The sequence below is a fragment of the Lycium ferocissimum genome, unplaced genomic scaffold (assembly GCF_029784015.1).
Source record: "Lycium ferocissimum isolate CSIRO_LF1 unplaced genomic scaffold, AGI_CSIRO_Lferr_CH_V1 ctg8332, whole genome shotgun sequence".
NCBI classification, from domain to species: domain Eukaryota; kingdom Viridiplantae; phylum Streptophyta; class Magnoliopsida; order Solanales; family Solanaceae; genus Lycium; species Lycium ferocissimum.
In genome coordinates this window covers 7,948-29,137 of record NW_026727208.1, presented here as the reverse complement: position 1 = coordinate 29,137, position 21,190 = coordinate 7,948, and the positions used below count along the sequence as shown (strand labels likewise).

Sequence of the window (21,190 nt, the reverse complement as noted above, 5' to 3'; positions counted from 1 at the left end):
GTATTTTACGACCTTATATTCCTCCGCCACATAATCAGTTACATTTCTGGCTATTCTCTCAAAGCACTTGACTGCATGAGAACATGGCATGTGGTACGTTTGCCACTTACCACAAGTGCATGATTTTGTACGCTCAGTAACGATATGTTTGTTTCCTCCTTTACCGATGTAATAACCCATTCTAACTTCATACACTCATTGAACGACGTCATACTCGGTCATTTGGTGACCCTCTGCCTTTCTTCTATGGTGCTCCATCTTTTTGTAGGGCTTTGGCATCCATGTTCCGTTCTCGGCTAATATGGCTTTGGCCTGCCTTGTCCTATCCGCAAATCGCTCCACGACCTGCTTGAAAGTTAGTCTTACCATTGCGGTGACAGGTAGTCCTCGAGTAGATTTGAGGAGTCCATTGAAAGACTCTGAGCTGTTCGTTGTGAGCATGCCCCATCTCCTTCCTCCATCAGCATAAAGCGTCCATTTTTCAACTTCTAATTTCATCAACCAAATAGATGCCTCTTCACTCACTTCCTTAGCTTGCTCCATTTTTGCGGCCATTTTCTTTGTTGATCTTTGCGTCGCAGCCCCCACATCAATTTGTTTACGTGTCATTTCCAAACTTTTTTTGCAAATTAGCCTTTAAGTGCCTTAAACAATATCGATGGTAAACATGTGGAGGCTGCCACCCTTCCAGAGTACGCATATTGTGCAATATGCCTTTATGACTATCCGATAGGACACATATGCCCTGACGACCCTTAATAACATGAGTTTTTAGATGAGTCAAGAACATCCCCCATGTCTCGTTGCTCTCGTTGGCGGTAATTACGAAAGCAAGAGGGAATATTGACCCATTGGCATCCATATCTACTACAATTAGGAGCTTAATGTCATATCGGCCATATACATCGTCCCATCTATAGATATCATATTCCGGCAGTGAGTAAAACCATCAATACTTGGCTTGAATGCCCAAAAGACGAAGTCGAAAATTCTCGCCCTCTAAAAGGCGCCCGTACAAAGCCGAATTAGCATGTTGTAGAGCCGCCATATACCCCGGCAACGCCCGAAAAGAGGATTCCCAAGTTCCAAAGATCATCTCAAAAGCATGTCTATGCCCGAGAAATCCCTTTCTCTTGCTTATGATTTTGCCATATTTGGAGTGGACCATGCTAATACAAGTTTTGATGGGCATCCTGCATAAGTTTAAACAAACAACATTTAGCAATGATATTTTAATTGCTATAAGATATATAATGTACTAGGTCAGATAAGTTACCTTGGAGTTTCCTCAATGTGTTTAAGTAACACATGAGCAATCATGTTTATATCTAAATTAAAATGATCTGCTCGACTTTGTCCCATATCACAAGTGTGCTTTGGGTGGAATTTTGTGATTTCCCACAGACCATCAGGCTTAACAATTCCCCGAAGCAACCACCGACAGCCTTGAGTCTTTCGCTTACAAACCAGCCTCCATATAGATTTGTTTGAGTCATCAACCTTAAACTCCCTCATATCCTTTATACAATACATTCTGACAGCCCGTTGCAACATCTTTTTTTTATGTGAACTGCATTCCCTTGCAAGGATGCATTCATCAGTCATGAGATTTTTTGGTTCAAACCACGTTTTTTGGCGATTTTGATCATCATCTCTTGTGAAGAAAAATGCATCCTCACGACCTTGTAGACTGTCAAGATATGGAATATAGTCAGAATGCCACTGCATTGGGCCGTCAGGAATTGGGTTTTCCGCCATCAGAGATGGTACGTGTTGGTGAGTTGGTTCTGGGGACTAAAATGCGTATTTTCTTCATCCCCTTCACTATCTTCATCATTGTTTACCTCTGCATTATTAGCTGGTTCATCGCCATCACTCTCTGATGTATCCACATAACTTGGACAATCAGCGTCATCTAAGGAAGGCCTCCTCCTACACGATAAAAAGCATATGTTAAATTCCAAATCCAAATATATATATATATATATATATATATATATATATATATATATATATATATATATATGTTATGACCCGTATTTCGTACGTTTGGATAGTTCGGGATAATTGCGAGAGTTAAGGGCAAAGCTATGTTGTGATCTTGTTTAATGCACAAGTTGTTTTTTGAGAATTGTTTATGAATATTATTAGTAGGAAAATATTGGAAAAGGCCAAAGGTAAAAAGAGAAATTTGCAAAATGGCCAATGAAAATAATGTGGAAGGCTAGGGGCAAAATGGTAATATTGAGAAAAGTCGAGGGGCAAAACGGGAATTTCACAATGTTCAAGAAAAGGACAAGGGATGACCAAGTCAAACAATTAAGTCATCTTTTATTTTCAAGAAAAAGGAAGAAAACTCTAGAAAAATTTGGAAGAAAAATGAGGCATGTGCATGGTCATGTGCTATATATATATATATATATATATATATATATATATATATATAAGTGTGGTGATTAATAAGACATAAATCATTCTTTTGGAATTCAAGAAAATTCAAGAAAAGAAAAAGAAAGAAAAGAGAGAGGAACGAAAAGGAGGGCGGTCAGTAACCGCCCCCCCCCCCCCCCCCCCCTTGAAGTAACCATGGAAAAATTATTTTCTTTCTAGTTTCTTACTAATTTGAGGGTCCTCTCCAACATAGTATAATCATTATAGCAAGTAAAGCATCCATTCTTGCAAGTTACAAATTCTAGCCAAGTGAGAAGTTGAGGAAAAGAAGGTAAGAATTAATTTCCTTTTGTACATTAGAGATGATTTATGTATGTTGAAGTGTGTAGAAAAGGATTAAATTCATGAAATATGTGTGTCTATATGTTGGCCGAATGGAAGTGGTGTATGTGGTGGTTGATTATGTATATATCATGTTGGTTGTTGTTATGTCAAGAAATGAATAAAAAAAAATTTATGGAAGTGTGCATGCCAAGTTTGGCCGTGCGTTATGTTGTGTGTTGTATTGTATGAGTTGGTCGTGTGTGTGTTGTGTGCATAGGAGAATGAGTTGATTTTATGTAGCATATTGTTGTTGTTGAAATGTATAGAGATGGATGGAAATGTATGAAAATGTATAAGAAGTTGTTGTAACCGAATGGTAGGTGATTTGGTAAGTCATGGTAAAGTGATGTTATTTGACATTCTAGTTGTTGTCAATATGGATCATGTAACGTGGAATGAAGGTCGTTGTCGAAGTTAATGCATAAGAATGATCATGAAATGTATGGTTGTTGTTGAAGTTAAAAGTTTCGGATAAAGTGGCATGTTGATTGAGTGTTGGAATATTATGTGAATTGAATTGAATTAGATTGAATTGAACATTGAAGTGTTGCTAGAATAATTGTTGATATTGTTGGCCGGGTTGAATTTTCGGATTGTTGTTGATGAAATAAGCCGAGTTGGATTCTCGGGGATGGTATATTTACAGGGGAGATGCTGCCGAAATTCCGGCAGACCATAAGTGAATGAACTTGAAAGGTTACGACAAGTGTATGTCGATGAAACTAACGATAGTGCTTATCCTCTTGAATGTAGACCAACGAGTTGGACGAATAAACGTAACTACTAAGGCGCGGCGCAGGTATGTTAAGGCTATACCCTTCCCTTCTATGGCATGAATCATACGTTTCAATTTTATAGATGCTTCCATAATTCTCTTATTTTCAAAAGTTGGAATTCCAAAACTCAAAGGTATAAGTCCTTTCCAAATAGTTTATAATTGTTTTCTAAAATGTCTAGATTTTTCAAAAATCAAGGTTTAAGAGTTTGAAAGCTTTTATGACTAAGACGACGGATGTGTTTTGTAATGAAGATGGTGAAGTCAAAGATAAGAATGTTTTACAAGAACAAAGAGATAAGATGTTCTCTATGATAAGCATGATGACGATGATTTTGATGACAGAAGTTGCAAAGCTTATGATTTAGTGCTACTATGAGATTATCGCGTTTATTTTATGATTTCCTTGAATTGCTTATTGTTGATGGACTCGCCTCATGAGTTGTTCCTTCGAGGTGAGATATGCCCATGATGATTCCATAATATAATCGGAGGTTACCGACCTTACGTCACTCCGATAGTTACATGACTTTCTTTGGGCTCTCATGCATGCTGCTTATGTGATATATGTATATGATATATGGATATGTATATGGGGAAGATGGGAAAAAAGGGCCGGGCGCTATAGATGCACGACCCCACCGATCGGTTGGAGAATGATATGATATCGTCCGGACGCGGATGCCGGACGCGGGATATGTGGTTAAATGGATCGGAGCCGACGCCTCGGCAATATGATATGTTCTATTTTCTATATATATGAAATGAAAATGTTTTCAAAGAAAGTAAAGTATAATGTATATGGATCGGGCTGCACGTTCCGCAGCAATGTATATGGATCGGGCTGCACGTTCCGCAACACTAAGCATGCAAGGTATTCCGCCAAAAGGGGCACTCATATGCACAGGTTACAACTTTACAGTATATGATCCATATGTACAGGTTACGGTTTCACATGACATGTTCCATATGCACAGCTTACTCCCTTATACGTGATATGTCTCATACGTACAGGATACACTCTCACATGATATGCTCTACATCTCCATACCGTTGTTGCACATGATTACGTCTCTTTCTATGTTACCATCCACGCCTTGCATACTCAGTACATTGCTTGTACTGACCCCTCTTCTTCGGGGGCTGCGTTTCATGCCGCGCAGGTACACCCAGATGAGTAGAAGCCATTACAGAAGATGTTCCAGCGGAGTTGGTAGATTCCATTTGTATCCGGAGGCCTTTGCCGAGTCGATTATATGTCTTTGTGCAGTTTGTTCGAAGTTAGAGACTTTGCAGACAGAGTCGTGGGTCTAGTGTGTCAGTTTTGAAAATGGTCCCACTAGCCGATGTGTTTTTATTATACATTAAGTTACAGGGCCCTTATGTTTACAGGTTGTGTTAAATGGGAAACGACAAAAGATTTTGAAAGATTTACTATGCATTGTATTTTTGTTTAATCTAAGAATCCAAAGAAAGTATGTATGTAATAAGAGTCAGCGGGTTCGCTCGGCTCCGAATATGGGGTCGGGTGCCCATCACACCCTAGTAAGATCGGGGTGCGACAATATATATATATATATATATGTGTGTGTGTGTGTGTGTGTGTGTGTGTGTGTGTGTGTGTAATTATTTAACATCAAGTTGATGAACCTACACATACTGAGAATGAGCATGGTGTGGAGAATGATCAACTCCACCAAACTGAGAGGACTGCCTTTCATCCACAGTTGGTACCACTGGCGAGTTTTGATAATAATCAGCTGCACCGAACTGAGAATTATTATAATAATCAGCTCCACTAAACTGAAAGTTTTGATAATAATGAGCTGCTCAACTAAATTGAGATGATTGCCCAATATTACTCGTATCAGGTCTATAACCCCTATAAAGATTTAAAAATGGTTATTTACCAATACATACATACAATAAACACGTGCTACTGCACAGAATAATAATATAAGAATGCATATTTACCAAGTTTGATTAAATTGTTGGGTAAGATTTTCCAGCGGCACCTCGCCACTCAAAATGTCCCCGTAAGAACTAATATCTCCATACGTGTTAACTTGACTGGGTTGTTCTTGCGGGACCTCTCGGGGTATCTTGTCAACATACATCTCAAGAACATTAAGGGCGACTAAATGTTTTAATTCTTTCAGCGCATTCAAATAATCCCTCAAAGAATCATCATCATTGATATAATGCCTACCATAAAGCACTATACTATGGGAAACTGATTGTGGATATCTGCATGTTATAGAGATTTCATACTCATCTGGACTAACGTTCATTTTTTCATATATGTAAGTGACTAGTGATTCATAAGACATTTCAAGTGGACATTTAACATGAACGTTTGGTCTTTTATTGTAACGAACTGTATTATTGTCATCAAGGATAATACCGTCCCAATGTAGTGAAACCTTAGCGGTGGAATATCTTGAGCCATTTTTTGTAGGAAGTTTGATTTTTTTTTTTGAATGACTTAAGAGAGGTTTTTTGGAATGACTTAAGAGACTTAAACTTATGAAATGGATGAGTTTTTACCTCGTGCAACATTCTTCTTAAATAGATTCATATTGACCCCTATTGCACATTGAAATGTTGCATAATATGAATTAAATTCAAATAAACGGTCAAAAAATGCAACATTGTATTGTCAAATTGGTCCTTTATGTGTCATAAAAAAGCTGAAATTGGCACGCATGATGTGTTGTCAAATCATGTTATATTGCATTGAAATGTTGCGTAATATGAATTAAATTCAAATAAAACGGTCAAAAAATGCAGTACTATATATAACATGATTGACAAACAACTAGTATTCACTTTAAAACGAGTTATCATGACATTCTACACCCAATTTGGTAATCTTGATTCTATTACGTGTTTTACCCTAGCAAACATATTTGAAGCAATGGGTAGGACATGGGAACTAGATGATGATGATTTTCATTACTCAAATAACCCTAACAAAAGGTTCATTCGAGAATACAATAAAACAATGAGAGAGGAGTGGAATTGGCGTGTTAGGGAGGCTGAAGCACTGGAGCAAAAGTTAGCTTCAGTAGGGCTTAAACGCCCAAAAAAACGTGCTATGTCAATGCCTCGTGGAACTCCACAAGAGTTTAATTTTGCTCTTAATCGTTTTCGCGAAGAGAACAATCCGATGCAAATACGTTACCATAGGGTAGAATATGGTATACATGGTAGCACAAGATTTAGATCCAAGTGGGATTCGGACTGTGAAATTTCCGATGAAGATTAATATTTTTCTTATAATAAGGTAAGTAGGCAGGGTCATAAAGACCCCCCCCCCCACCTCCCGAGGGTACTTGGGGGTTTGCAACTATATAAGTAGCCCTTTTTTGTTGTTATTAGACTACAACGTATTCAATGTCGAGTAGTAGAAACTCAACTTAGTCTTTACTCCTTCCAAAAGAACCAAATAGCAGTGATGATGAGAGTTCAAATCATAGCAGTTTTTCGAGTGGTACCAATGATTTCAAACGAGACGAGCTAAATCCCCACCTTCTTATAGAGCGAAATGATGATTTCTGCAGTGTGAAATATTCAGATCCGCGAGAATATTATTGCGATTTACGCCGAGAATGGTCACATCGGATTGTCGAATCAGAACGTCTTGTTCGTGACTTGAAAAATCTCAACGCTCCAATCCCAACAAAATATTCAATAACCATGCCTCGAGTAGGTCCAAAAACTTGCGAGCTTGCCGTACAAAAGATTAGAAAAGAAAACAATAGAATGCTGGCAAGACATTGTAGATTTTACATGCTAAAGTTGGCCGAAAAACAACCATCATCAACCGGTAGAGAACTAACATCTCCTGAAAAAAGATGTGTGTTAAGAGGCCGCCAATATCGTTCTGAGGATCGATGAGCAAGACCTCTAAAAGTTCAATTTTTCTTCTTTTATTTTTAAAATCTTCCACAAGCTTAAATTGTGAGTCCAACTTATAGCGGTATCTAATCCATAGAGATACGTACAAGTCGCGGTATCTCTCTTCATCAAAAAGTGAATTTTTAAACTTCGCCGCCACCGTTTTATCCACGTGAATGCTATCTTCCCTAGAGATAGTGTTTGCAACCGCCACCGTATCCTATCTAGTTTTTAAAGTAAAATATATGGATAACGTGAAAAAAAACACTAAAAAATGTAAAAACACTTACTTCGGGCACTTTACAACGCCAAAAAAGGCGACCCGGATTATCTTGGGTCTTTGATGTTTTTAGTTTACAGTAATAACCGCATTCACAAATATCGGGTTGTATATCAAACTTTGAAGTTTTAAAACTTTGAGACATGTTTTTGGGAGTGCAAAAGTGTGTTGAAAGGGAGAAAATGGAGGAAATGAAAGAGAAGAGTATGCTGAAAATGGGAGGGGTTTTTGTTATGCCTTTCACGCACAGATTCTGTGCGTGAAGCCTACTTTGGTTTTTTTTTTTTTTTTTTTTTAAACATGTTAGTTTGGTTCCAAAATTATTTTTTTTTGGGTTACAAAAGTGCCGGGCTCCAAATAAAGGGCAATCCACGCAAACAAAAAGAAGGAAAATATTCTATTGATAAACTATTTGAATCTCTGAATAGTCTCTAGAATCTGCACAATATAAAATAAATAACAGCAGCCCTATTTATAATAGTATAAAACCTAATTTAACTCAAAACAGGAAAACCTATTTCTATGCTAATTTGACTATAAACCCTAATTGGACATGGATTAAAATATCAAATCCTAACCAATTTTGGTTTTCTACAATTTTGAATTATTATTTCCAACATTCTCACGTAATTCAAAATTGTATATCTGATTCTTGATCCACTTGTCACAATCTTCAAATTGTCGAGACACTTGTTTCCAACCCATCATTTTTTGAAGGACTTTCTCTTCAACCATCACTCGTTGGAGCACTTTCTCTCCAACATTCCAATTTATTGATGCACTTTCTCACTAACCTTCAATTGTTGAAGCACTTTCTCTTCAAACTTCACAATCGTTGGAGCATTTTCTCTCCAACATTCCCAATCTTGTTGATGCACTTTCTCATCAAAACCCGCATTTTTTTTAACCCACTTCTCCGACTTCTAGAGAAGACAGTTCGTTCCTCTTGTGCATATTTTCTTGCACCTCTTTAAACTTGCAATAGTTTGTTAGTCCTTCTCAGCATGATTGTTTTTCATGCATATCATCAGCCCGACGTTTGCCAATATCATCATCATTGACCAGACGGGCAGCATATATGAGTCATAGCCGCCTGCCGATAGCGGAAGCTCTTTGATTTTCTACCAGGATCGTAGAAGCTCTGATACCAATTTGAAGGAGAATATTTTATTGATAAATTATATGAATCTCTGAATGCTCTCTACAATTTCCACAATATAAAATAAAAAGCAGAAGCCTATTTATAATATTATAAAACCTAATTTAACTCAAAACAGGAAAACCTATTCCTATACTAGTTTGACTATAAATTCTAATTGGACATGGATTAAAATATCAAATCCTAACCAATTTTGGTTTTCTACAATTTTGAATTATTATTTCCAACACAAAATGATATTATCTTTTCTTATAAAATAAGTTTATGTTGGAAATAATAACAATATTAATCAGTAAAACGAACAAAAAGATAGAATTAGCTTATCAGAATAACGCTGCATCATGGCAAGCCACTGCCTTGAAAGCAATTTTGAACCGACTGTGGTGCAAATCGTTTAGCCCAGTAGCTCCCCAAGGTTCTGCAGCACTTCCAAATACTTGCAGTAGTGGCTGGAAGTTTGGAGTTTCACAAAACTAATTGCCCAGAAACAACTTAAGAGAAAAGATAAGGAAAAGGAATTTTTCCGTATATTAACCATTCACCAAGAGATGGGTTTATGTAGGATGAAATTTTGAAGGGTCAAAGAAAGACTTAATGACCATTAACCTGATCATTTAAACCAGCCAATAAATTAGCCATTAAAGGGAATTGAAGAGGAGAGAAAATAATTTATTTATTCTTTGCATTACACAAAATTATTTTCAACAATCCCCCACTAATATGACTACTGTTTCATAAGAAACACAAGGGTAGATTCATAAATAACAAAGAGTGGAGTTGTAAGAAAATAACATCGGATTTTTGCCACTTTCTTTTCTTGCACTTTAGAGTTGTCTTTGTCTTCCTGTTGAAATATGACAATTGTCATTCCCAAAGAAAATTATTGTTGTCTCGATTTCCTTCATGCTATACCAAGTGCAACATTCATCATCCAACTTTCGCATCAATCCATTTTTTTTTTTTAAAATCAGGGCAAAGTGCACATAACAAAATACAACAGGAGCAATTCACTCATTAAAAAATAATTGTATAATAACGATAAATCAAGTCGATCTTGATTTGTAATATTCTGTTTAAATTCGAAACCCAAGGGACATGAATTTCTTCTCTTGGTTAAGGCATTGAATTCTTGTTATGTCTCAGGTTGGGTACAAAGCTGCTCCTTTTCAATTTCTTTAAGATCACACTTTGAAAGCGATTTATTTTATACAATATGGATCAGTAGCATATGGAGAGGTAAAATAACTAAATACATATTTTGGTGATGAAAGGTAAAATACTTTTATTTCCTTTCTAAGAAGGTGGTCATGGAAAAAAAAAGGATCATTAAAGAGTGAGCCTCTGAACGAAAATAATCAAAAACCCAATCTTCACCACTTTACTGCAATGTCATTAGAAGCAGAGAATAAATTAGCAATAACAAATGAGAATAATCAACCTAACAGTCAATTCTATAAAAAAATAAAAAAAAAACAAAAAAAAAACATGCCCGTATTGTGATGATTTTGATATTGTCTCTCTGCCTCTCTATTAATCATCAACTTATCGGAATAGCGCTGCGTCATGGCAAGCTACTGTCTTGTTGAAAGCGATTTCGGATCGACTGTGGTGCACATCGTTTAGCCGATCGCTTTTCAAGGTTCCAGAGCACTTCCAAATACTTGCACTATTGGCTGGAAGTTTAGAGTTTCACAAAACCAATTTCCGACAAACAACTGAAGAGAAAAGATGAGGAAAAGGAATTTTTCTGTGTATCAACAATTCACCAAGAGATGGGTTTATGTAGGATGAAAATTTGAAGGGTCAAAGAAGGACTTAACTCGGCCAGTAAAGAAGACTTAATGACCATTAACCTAATCATTTAAACCAGCAATAAATTAGCCATTAAAGGGAATAGAAGAGGAGCTAAATTTTTGTCGAAAAATTACATAATACTCCCCCGTCCCAATTTAAGTGTCTTAGTTTGACTGGGCATGGAGTTTAAGAAATAAAGGGAGACTTTTGAATCTTGTGGTCTTAAATAAAAGATGTGTGTAGTCTTTTAAATCTTGTGGTCTTAAACTTGCCTTGAGATTGAAAAATTTATTAAATATAGAAAGAGACATTCTTTTGGGGACAAAACAAAAGGCTAATACACTTAAATTGGGACATAGGAAGTATCTATGATAGTGAAATGTCGTAGATCCCAATAAATTAATTGAAGTGCAAACTAGTTACTTCCTTTGGTCCAAAATAATTGAGGTTTTAAGATTGGGCACATGGATTAAAGAATTCACTAACTCCTAAAATATAAGAGGGATTTTGACTTAGATTTTGACTTATAGACTTATATACCCTTAATTATTCTCTTAGCTTTTTAGGTGACATAATTATTATGGGGATATGGAAATGGTCAAGGGCAAATTTGAAAAATAGAACTAAATACTTTCTTGATTTTGTGAAACATCAATTATTTTGGACCAACTTTTAGAAGCTAAAACCTCAATTATTTTGGACCGAAGGGAGTATAATACATTTACAATTCCTTTACTTTTTAAGTAATTCGATGTTTAGAAGCTTGTCATGCGTGGTTTGAAAAGTTGTCATAGTGGATTTCATATTTATGATGTGAATTGATTATCTACACGTTAGTAACTAAGTTAGAGATGCCTGGAAGGATTGAAAAGGGCATCAATGCATAGAGATTTAAGGGCATCTAAGTTTATATCGGCTGCCGAAAACCCCTAACCATGGAGTTTCTTAGGGTATCCTTAAGGTACTTTCCAAGTAACTTATGGAAATTATAACTTACACACCCTGCAAGCCACGCATCATGCCTACAAACTTAACAAGTATAAAACCCAAAATACAAAAGTAAGTCTAATAGCAGGAAATTATAATAAGAATGCAAGTCTAAATCAATATAGTGAACTGATGTAGCAAGTCATGAGCGTCCAAAGGTATAACAATAAAACCGTCTCAAAATAAAAGCACTATGAAGTATTAAACGGTAAAGAAGATAGGTTAGACTCTAAGGTGCTGTGAAATCATCCAAGCAGCTCACCACTTAATCTCCTGGACGACTCTTATGCTCTCTCCTGGATTCCGTTTTATCTTGATCAGTATCTGCACATACATTATAATAAGTGTAGTATGAGTACACCAACACGTACCCATAAAGAATCATTGGCTATCCCAACAAGATAGCAGCGAGATTGTACCGAAAATACTCACTTTCACAAACCTACGCAATAAGTATATAATACTGATCAAAATAAAGCACATAAATATATAATACTGATAGAAAAGAAGCAATAGCTATATAATAAGATATGCACAATTACATCATCCATATGAAATGAGTGAATCACGAGTTAGAAATCAAGTATGCATTATAAAAACTCTTAACTTAACTTAACACCAGCATTTCGTGTGCAAAATAATCTTGCACGCACAGTGTCTGAGGTGCTTGAGTTATACAGTGACTCATAAGGGGTGAATTCAGATTCACACGCCATATGTCAGCCTTAGGATACACGAAACAAGGACAACTCACCTGTATATTACAACCTACATGCATAACTTACATGTCATAATCACATCTGGGCGTGACATCAGATATGCAAATTATAATGCATATGTATAATGAATGAGTAACAACTAAACATGTGATATGACATACATATAGCCAATAAGTTTAAACTAACATGTGAGAGAAGCCTATAACATTATACTAGAATAATAAAATGCATAACACAGTCATGGTGCGGAGAAATAAAATGATAAGAATAGATAGAGACATCAACCTATATCCGTATAGCATTTATAACCCGGTATTCACGTTTACGCTCATCATCACTCATATATGGTACGCTCAGTAGCGGAGCCAAGATTTTCACTATGAGAGTTCAAAATATGAAAAAGTAAACATACGAAGAAGTCAAAGGGTTTCAACGTCTACTATATATACATAAAAAATAATTTTAACCATGTATTAAATGTGTAACTTTCCACCAAAGGGAGTTCAGATAAACCCCCTTAGGCCTTCCCCCCTTTGCCCCCGGGTACGGTACCCCATACAGTATATGTCAAACAAGTTAGTTTGACAAATATTCCCTCATTGGGGTGAAAGCCTTAACTTACTTCGTTCCAAGTTATCCTTAATCTTCTCGAACCTGCTGTCCTCTCACGAATCCATCAATGAAGCTCAAATTCTTGAAATCGATCTACTAATGAATTGATTTAGCTTTCTATTTATAGAAGAGAAAAAGATAATGCGAGGCTTTTTAGGAAGATGTTGCAAGACTTTTTTTTAAGCTACCTTCTTGAGCTACTTACAAGCTCCTTGCTTGATTGCAAGTCTCAAGAAGTTTCTGCAAGACTTTTCAGAAAACTACCGGCAAGCTGCCTGCATGAAGTACTTACAAGCTTCCTGCTTGATTGAAAGCTGCTTTAGGAAGTATTAAGAGTACTTAAATGGATATCTAAAATATAATGTATTTGTAATGTCATAAAACACGAAGATCTATTGCATTGTTTCAAATCACAAATATCTTTAAAATATCGTCAATAAAGTTATTGTTGGCGCTTTTTCAATTTTAAGTTATTGTTGACCCTTTTTCAATTTTAACTTTAAAAACTAAGGATTATATTAGCAAATGCTTATGTTACTTCAATTCAGAAAATATTAAGAAATAAAAATATTTCCTATTTTATTAGGAATTTATTTAACGTTATCTAAATGAAAATTAATGATGGAGTTACACGTTGATCTTATATATATGACATATATTTTCAATTCAAATTAATAGAACGAGATTAAGAATAAGATTACTACCCACTTCTTTATTAGTTAAAGGGATTTTAAAAGAAATAAGAAAATGGCTTTAAAAATAATATTTCTTATTAAGAAAAGAATGTGTTTAAAAAGAAAAGAAACAAAATATTTATTAAAAAAGGACATTTGACCCAATTAAGTAACACTAGGGACATTTTTGGACCAATATTTTTGAACCAAGCTATTAACGGAGGAAATTTTTATTCAATTTTGCAAAGTTTAAGAATATTTTTTCAATTTTGCATAGTTTAAGAATACTTTTTACCTTTTTCAATACAATATAATATATCTGTAACAATATGAAATATATATGACTGGCCTTCCCTTTTTTTGTTTTTTGTTTTTAAAATACAAATACATGAATGTGACCACATTTTGATAATGCAAAACACCTTCCCAAGAAGCACCTATCTCGAACTCTTTTTCCCGTTCACACAAAAAGTCCAAAATGATATTCTTCTTTCGTCCCAAAATAAGTATTTATCTCAGTAAAAAAAATAAAAAAATCCCAAAATAAATATCAACTTAGAAATTCAAGTGAAAAATTGCTAAGTGTTTCCAACTAAGTCCTTAGCATTCTTTAAGTAGTCCCCTTTAATCTTGCTCAAACCTCCAAAAACATAGTAGAAATAGGGATGGTTTAATAAACTGCACATTATCTTTATTGATTTCTTAATGAGCGATTATTTAGATAAGTGAGTTTTTATTATCATAATTGTCTTTATTAATTTCTTAATGGACGTAATTCACCCTGATTTAAGTATTGAGTCGATTACTGAGTTAGGAGGAATATAAGTTAAAAGATTTTTGTTTTGGTTAAATGTGAGAAGGTGCAAATATACTTCTGAACTTTGTGAAGATGTACAAATATACCTCTACAACAACTATTGTTTTAATTAAAAAAATTCCGGTTAGCAAAAAAAGTATATTCACACTATTTCTGTAAAAATAGGATATATATGTATTACTTTTTTAATGACGATTATATTTGGTTTAAATTGAAAAATTAAAAATGTTTATAAAGGTTCAATTCCCAAGAAGTAGGTATTTTGACGTCTTCCCATTCACACAGTAAGTCCAAAACAATCCTCTCTCCTTCCAATCACTTTTTTTTTTTTTTTTTGTCTTTAGCAATCTCTTTCAAATCACTTGGGACCCTTTTGGCCATGAGAATTTTTGACGTTTTGACCGATTTTTGTTTTCATTTTATTTAAAAATTAGCGGATTATGAAAATTTAAAATACAACTTAAAATTGTATTTTAAATTTAAAAAATACTTAAACTTCTATTTTCACATGTTTTTATTTTCAGTATACTCAAATAATTAAATATTCAATACAAAAACTATAATCAAACACAATTTGATCTTTACCTTCAACGTCAAAATTCCAAATAAAGTGAGAAATATTTGATTTGATGGCCAAACCTTCCAAAATATGAAAAAACAAGAAGTAAAATCCGTCTAATCATAGTACAACCGTTTCATCTTTATGTACAAGAACTTATAGCATAACTCCCCTCCCAAACTGCACTATATTCCCCTTCCCAGGGGCATATACTTTTCATCAACAACAATGGGTTTCAATCCAAGAATCCAACTGTCTATTTTCCTACTGTGCCTATCTTTCAATCTATACACTTGTACCAACACAACAGTATACCAAATCCTCACAAAATACAATCTTCCACAAGGGCTTTTACCAAACTCAGTAAAATCATACTCTCTTTCCAAAGATGGCACTTTTGAAGTTGTTCTTGGAAAGCCTTGTTATGTTCAGTTTGAATACTTAGTTTATTATGCTGAGAAGATTAGTGGGAAGTTAAGTATTGGGTCGATTACTGACTTAGATGGAATTCAAGTTAAGAGATTCTTTCTTTGGTTAAATGTGAATGAGATTAGAGTGGATTTACCATCATCCGGTAGTATTTACTTTCAAGTTGGGATTATTAGTAAGAAGCTTGATGTGAAACAGTTTGAAACTGTTCATGCTTGTCGGGATAATGCTTTGGCCTTGTGTGGAACATCTCTTAGACAGGTTATTTTCAAGTTTCATCTGTTTGGTTGGTTTTTTGTTTTCTTCAATTGAATTAATATATTGTTGATGGAGAAAAATGTTTATTACTCCCTCCATCCCATTTTAACTGTTGTTTTAGTTACCCATGGTTTCATAATGTAATAGTAAAAAAAAGATAAAAAATACAAGGTATAGTTTACTATTACATTATGAAACCATGGGTAACTACCATCCAAACAGAGTGTAAGTTACCGCTATTTATTACTCAATCCGTCCCAATTTAAGTGTCTTAGTTTGACTAGGCACGGAGTTTAAGAAATAAAGAGACTTTTGAATCTTGTGGTTATAAACTTGTCATGTAGGATGCTTGAATTGTCAACTTACTGAATATAGAAAGAGGCACTCTTTTTGCTACAGACTAAAAAGGAAATTAAGACACTTAAATTGAGACGGAGGGAGTAAATGTGTTTTGAGAATTGAGCAGTGTTAAAAAGAACTACTTCTTTAATGTTAAGGCTATAGTTGAAAATAGTTGCCAACTTTAGTTTTGAATTCCTAAAGTGACAATTATTTTGGCATAATTTCTTTAAGCTAAAATGACCGTTAAAATGGCATGGAGGGAGTAGTTCTCTGCATTCCATTATATATGATGGTGTACTTGACTAGAGGCCAAAATGTTAATTTGGCTTGTAAATTATATTATTGATGTGGAAGACCACACATCGGCAATCCAGAATCCAGTGGTGAACAAAGTTCTTGAAGACAAAGATCCTCTGAGCAGAAGTCTGGTCGGCAGATTCCCAAACTGTGATGAAATACCTATCCGCAACGACGTCAAACGTTGGGTCCAACAAACATGGAGAGGGATTCACAATCTTCAGGTCTTTGATATGAACGGGATCCAATTTTTGTTTGAGTTCCAGTCAAGAAGGGATGCAGAACACATATTAATGGGTGATTGGAAGAGGAAGAATCATCACTTGCAGCTGGACTGGTGGTCACCAACGAGTGGGGCTATTCCAGAGCATGTGCAATTTGCTTGGTTCTGGGTTCGCATTCTAGGGCTCCCTCTACAGCTTAGGTCCGACAATGTGATGAAAGAAATAAGTGAGCAATGTGGCGGGTGGATCGAGACAGAGGAGGAACCTCAACTGAAAAACCATTTAAGGTGGGCTCGTTTGCCGGTAAAGTGGCCGGTGGAAAAAATACCATCGCATGTTGAAGTCAATGACGACGACTTTGTTTCTCATTGCCGGTCTGGTGTGAAGCTCCGGCGAGATTCAAAAAGTTCAATAAAGGTGAGCACCTAAATCGAGGTGTCAGTACGTTGATAGAAAAGGAACAGGCTGTTCCTCGAGACATGGAGCTGGCGATAGAGACTGCTGAGTGTTCTGGAGAAAGAAGCAAAGAGTTAAACCCTCTGGATATTGCTCCTTTTGGTGTTACAGACCCAACGGACAAAGGTGATCACATGCTTATTAATGAGAGTCATGTGGCCACTCTTATTCGAAATTTGGTCCCAAATTTGATTGAAAAGGGGTTGGGCTTTGTTAACTGCAAGATATGCAATGGGCCTGGTGCAGCCCATATTCCAACCAAACCAAAAGAAAGGGATCCCACTGCTGAACCTTTTATTGATCAAATTTTTGAAGGCAAGGACCACATGCAAGCCGCTCCAAGCCAGTCTCTTCCCTGGGAGGAGCTGGAAACACTAGGGTGACAAAGCCTCTTCAAGTAGTGGAACAGATTGGTATTAGGGGGAGCGAGGGTTTTGATTCTAATGATTCGGGCTTGCAAGTGGCCTGTCTAGCGGATACAATATCTGGCGACAATTATGAAGGCAATTTCAGAGGAGTTCTCCATGGTGAGAACTCTAATGGGCAGATATCATTTGATGACAATCCTCTTCCTCTCCAAATTAATGATTCCTTAACGGAGCAAGAAATTGAAGATAGAGTCTCACTATGGGTCCAGTGTAATGTACTCAGTCTCAGTCAAGTGTTTGGCGCAGCTTTTTGAGGGGTGTGACAAAGTGGCTTTTGAGCTTTTCCTAAAAATTGACCAGAAAAGGAGACTGTTGAGACAGAAGAACGAAGAGATCAAAGAAGACAATAACAATAACAAAAACACAATTCCAAAGGAGCTTAGAAACCTGGAGTTTCATGTGAAGTTCAAAGATGGGGAACCAAGAAACAGGGGGAGGATAGCACCTCGCATTACGCAATGAAGGTTAAAATTCTTTCTTGGAATGTGAGGGGGGTGAATAGGGATAGCAAAAGGGGTCAAATTAGGAGTTTAATTCAACAGTGGAGGGCTGATGTTTATGTCTTAGTAGAGACCAAACTGGTGGGGGCAGAGGCACAAGTGATCAAGCAACTATGGCATAACTAGATGGTTGGGGGAGATACATTTAGATGCTTTAGGAAGAAGTGGTGGGATAGTGGTGACGTGAGACAAAAGATTTTGGAAAGGAGAGCTGGTGGAGGCTGGTAATCAAGTGATTACATGTAAATTTGAGGATATTAACCAGGATGTCACCTGGTTTTTAAGTGCAGTCTATGCATCGTGTGATATTATTATCAGAAGAGAGCTTTGGTTGGAATTGACTTCTATAAGGAGTTTATGTGATGGGCCATGGGTGGTTTGTGGTGATGTCAATGTCACAAGATATCCCAATGAGAGGTCAGAATGTCAAAGAATCACAGGGGCCATGACTGAATTCACTGACTGGATAAATGAGATGGAGCTCTTTGATCCTCCTTTGTTTGGAGGATCCTTCACTTGGAGAAGGGGTGATAATCATATGACAGCTTCCCGGATAGATAGATTCGTATATTCTCATCAGTGGGAGGAACTCTTTACACAGATCAAGCAAGATCTTCTGCCTAGACTATACTCAGATCATAATCCTATAATGCTATCTTGTAGAGATTTAAGTTTGAAGAAATCTTACTTCAAATTTGAACAATGGTGGATGGGAGCGGAAGGATTCAGAGACAAGGTCAAGGAATGGTGGATTTCTTTTAGTGTAACTGGAACAGGTTCATTTATTCTGGCCACAAAATTGAAGATGTTGAAAGATAATCTGAAGGTATGGGGTTTGGAGAACATGAACAATTGGAAACAGAAAAAGGAGGATGTCTTGCACCAGTTATCAAGTCTAGAAGAGGTCCAGGAGCAGAGAATCCTAACTGAGGATGAACTTCTCCAAAAAATCCACTTATCCATGGAATTCGAGGAAATATCCTGAGATGAGGAAATAGCTTGGAGACAGAGATCCAGAGTGCAATGGCTCAAGTAGGGGGACAAGAACACCAAATACTTCCATAGCATTGCCACAGCACATAAGAGGTTCAATTCTATTGATACTCTGGTAGTGGATGGGACTTCTATATCAGATCCAGAAGACATAAAAAGGACAATCATCAGTTTCTACCAGAATCTGTACAAAGAAACTGAACATTGGAGGCCTGAGTTTAAACTCCAAGGGGCTGAAGGCATTAATATGGAGGAAAACTAGTGGTTACAAAGGCAATTTGATGAAACTGAAGTGTTGGATTGCATCAAACTTTGTGCTAGTGATAAGGCTCCAGGCCCAGATGGGTTCCCAATGAGCTTTTATCAAATTTTTTGGGATCTGCTAAAAGATGATATTATGAATGCTATCAGACACTTTCATGCTCATTAGGTCTTTGAAAAAAGCCTCAATTCTACTTATGTGGCACTTATTCCAAAGAAAACAGGGGTATTGAACTAAGAGACTTTAGACCTATAAGTCTCATAGGTGGAGTCTATAAAGTTATTGCTAAACTTCTAGCAGAGAGGTTGAAGAGGGTGGTAAGCAAGCTAGTCAATAAGCATCAAATGACATTCATAAAAGGAAGGCAAATTATGGATGCAACACTCATAGCTAGTGAATGTGTGGACTCTAGACTCAGAGGTGAACATCCAGGGATCATGTGTAAGCTAGATATAGAGAAAGCTTATGACCATGTTAATTGGGACTTTCTTCTCAATATTCTCAAACAAATGGGTTTTGGTGAGAGGTGGTTGAAGTGGATTGGTTTTTGCATTAAAACTGTCAGGTTCTCAATTCTGGTTAATGGAGAACCTGCTGGTTTTTTTCCCTCAGTAAGAGGACTCAGACAGGGAGATCCTCTTTCTCCGTTTCACTTCATATTAGCCATGGAAGGCTTCAACAGTACGATGAGGGTGGCTATCCAAAATAGTTGGTTAAAAGGTTTCAGGATAGGCAACCAAGCATGTGAGGAGATGCAGATTTGTCACTTGCTTTATGCAGATGACACTGTTATTTTCTGTGAAGCTAAGGCAGAACAACTTAGATTTATCAGATTGATTTTGGTGGTTTTCGAGGGTGTTTCTGGTTTAGCTCTTAATTGGAGGAAGAGCAGTATTTTCCCTATTAAAGAAGTCCGACAAATACGAAGTCTGGCCAACATTCTGGGATGTAAAATTTAGAATTTTCCAACAACTTATATGGGCATGCCTCTTGGCAATAAACATAAGGAGCTGGAAATTTGGGATGGGATTGTAGAAAAAACTGAGAAGAAACTTGCTAACTGGAAAGCACAATATTTATCTCTTGGAGGAAGGGTCACTCTAATTAACTCAGTTTTGGATTCATTGCCAACTTATGTCATGTCTTTATTCCCCATTCCTTCTAAGGTGGAAGAAAGATTGGATAAATTGAGGAGGGATTTTCTATGGTCGGGCAACAAAGAGAACAAAGGTATGCATTTGGTGAAATGGGAAACTGCCCAACTAAGCAGACATTCTGGTGGACTTGGCATTAGAAATTTGGGGTTATAGAATGAATGCTTGTTGACAAAGTGGCTTTGGAGGTTTGTTTATGAGGATCATGCACTTTGGAAGGAAGTAATTATCAACAAATATGGGCAGAGTGTTCATTGGTGTTCTAACATAGTATCTAGCACCTATGGTGTCTCAGTATGGAGTCTAACATAGTATCTAGCACCTATGGTGTCTCAGTATGGAGGACAATTAGAAATCTATGGACTAAGCTGGTTGGAAGTGTTCTCCACAGGGTGGGGAATGGTACCAAGATCCTTTTTTGGAAAGAGAACTGGATTGGACATGAGCCTCTGATGAACTCATTTCCAGATTTGTTTTCTTTTTGCAGCAATTCAGAAGCATCAGTAGCTGACATTTGGTCCCCTCAAGGTTGGAATCTTACATTCAGAAGAAACTTGAATGACTGGGAAGTGGGTAGAGTTATTGAGTTACTACAACAGCTGAGTGGATTTAAAAGCATTTCTACAGAACCAGACACAATAAGATGGAAGTATGATACCGATGGAAAGTTCTCTGTGGGCAGGCTATATAAAAGGAAGTGATGGAACAACCAGGGGGTATATCAGGTCCATGGAAACAGATTTGGAAGTATAAAGTCCCAACTAAAGTAAAGTGTTTCACTTGGGTGGTGGCTAGA

General features: G+C 36.5%; 4 protein-coding genes across 4 annotated transcripts; 3 read left to right on the top strand and 1 right to left on the bottom strand.

Annotated features, from left to right (window-relative positions):
- Positions 1 to 598: 598 nt before the first annotated feature.
- On the bottom strand, positions 599 to 1,758 carry LOC132045868 (uncharacterized). Its single transcript, XM_059436445.1, has 3 exons — positions 1,277 to 1,758; positions 1,053 to 1,193; positions 599 to 914 (listed from the first exon to the last, which is right to left on the bottom strand). The coding sequence occupies exons 1-3, from the start codon at positions 1,756 to 1,758 to the stop codon at positions 599 to 601; spliced, it is 939 nt and encodes a 312-aa protein (XP_059292428.1).
- Positions 1,759 to 15,247: 13,489 nt separating this feature from the next.
- On the top strand, positions 15,248 to 15,822 carry LOC132045864 (uncharacterized). Its single transcript, XM_059436442.1, has one exon. The coding sequence runs from the start codon at positions 15,280 to 15,282 to the stop codon at positions 15,790 to 15,792; it is 513 nt and encodes a 170-aa protein (XP_059292425.1). The 5' UTR covers positions 15,248 to 15,279; the 3' UTR covers positions 15,793 to 15,822.
- Positions 15,823 to 18,111: 2,289 nt separating this feature from the next.
- On the top strand, positions 18,112 to 18,970 carry LOC132045867 (uncharacterized). Its single transcript, XM_059436444.1, has 2 exons — positions 18,112 to 18,209; positions 18,271 to 18,970. Exons 1-2 carry the CDS (start codon positions 18,112 to 18,114, stop codon positions 18,968 to 18,970), a joined length of 798 nt encoding a protein of 265 aa, XP_059292427.1.
- Positions 18,971 to 19,611: 641 nt separating this feature from the next.
- Positions 19,612 to 20,199, top strand: LOC132045865 (secreted RxLR effector protein 78-like). Its single transcript, XM_059436443.1, has one exon. It carries the CDS (start codon positions 19,612 to 19,614, stop codon positions 20,197 to 20,199), a length of 588 nt encoding a protein of 195 aa, XP_059292426.1.
- Positions 20,200 to 21,190: the final 991 nt, after the last annotated feature.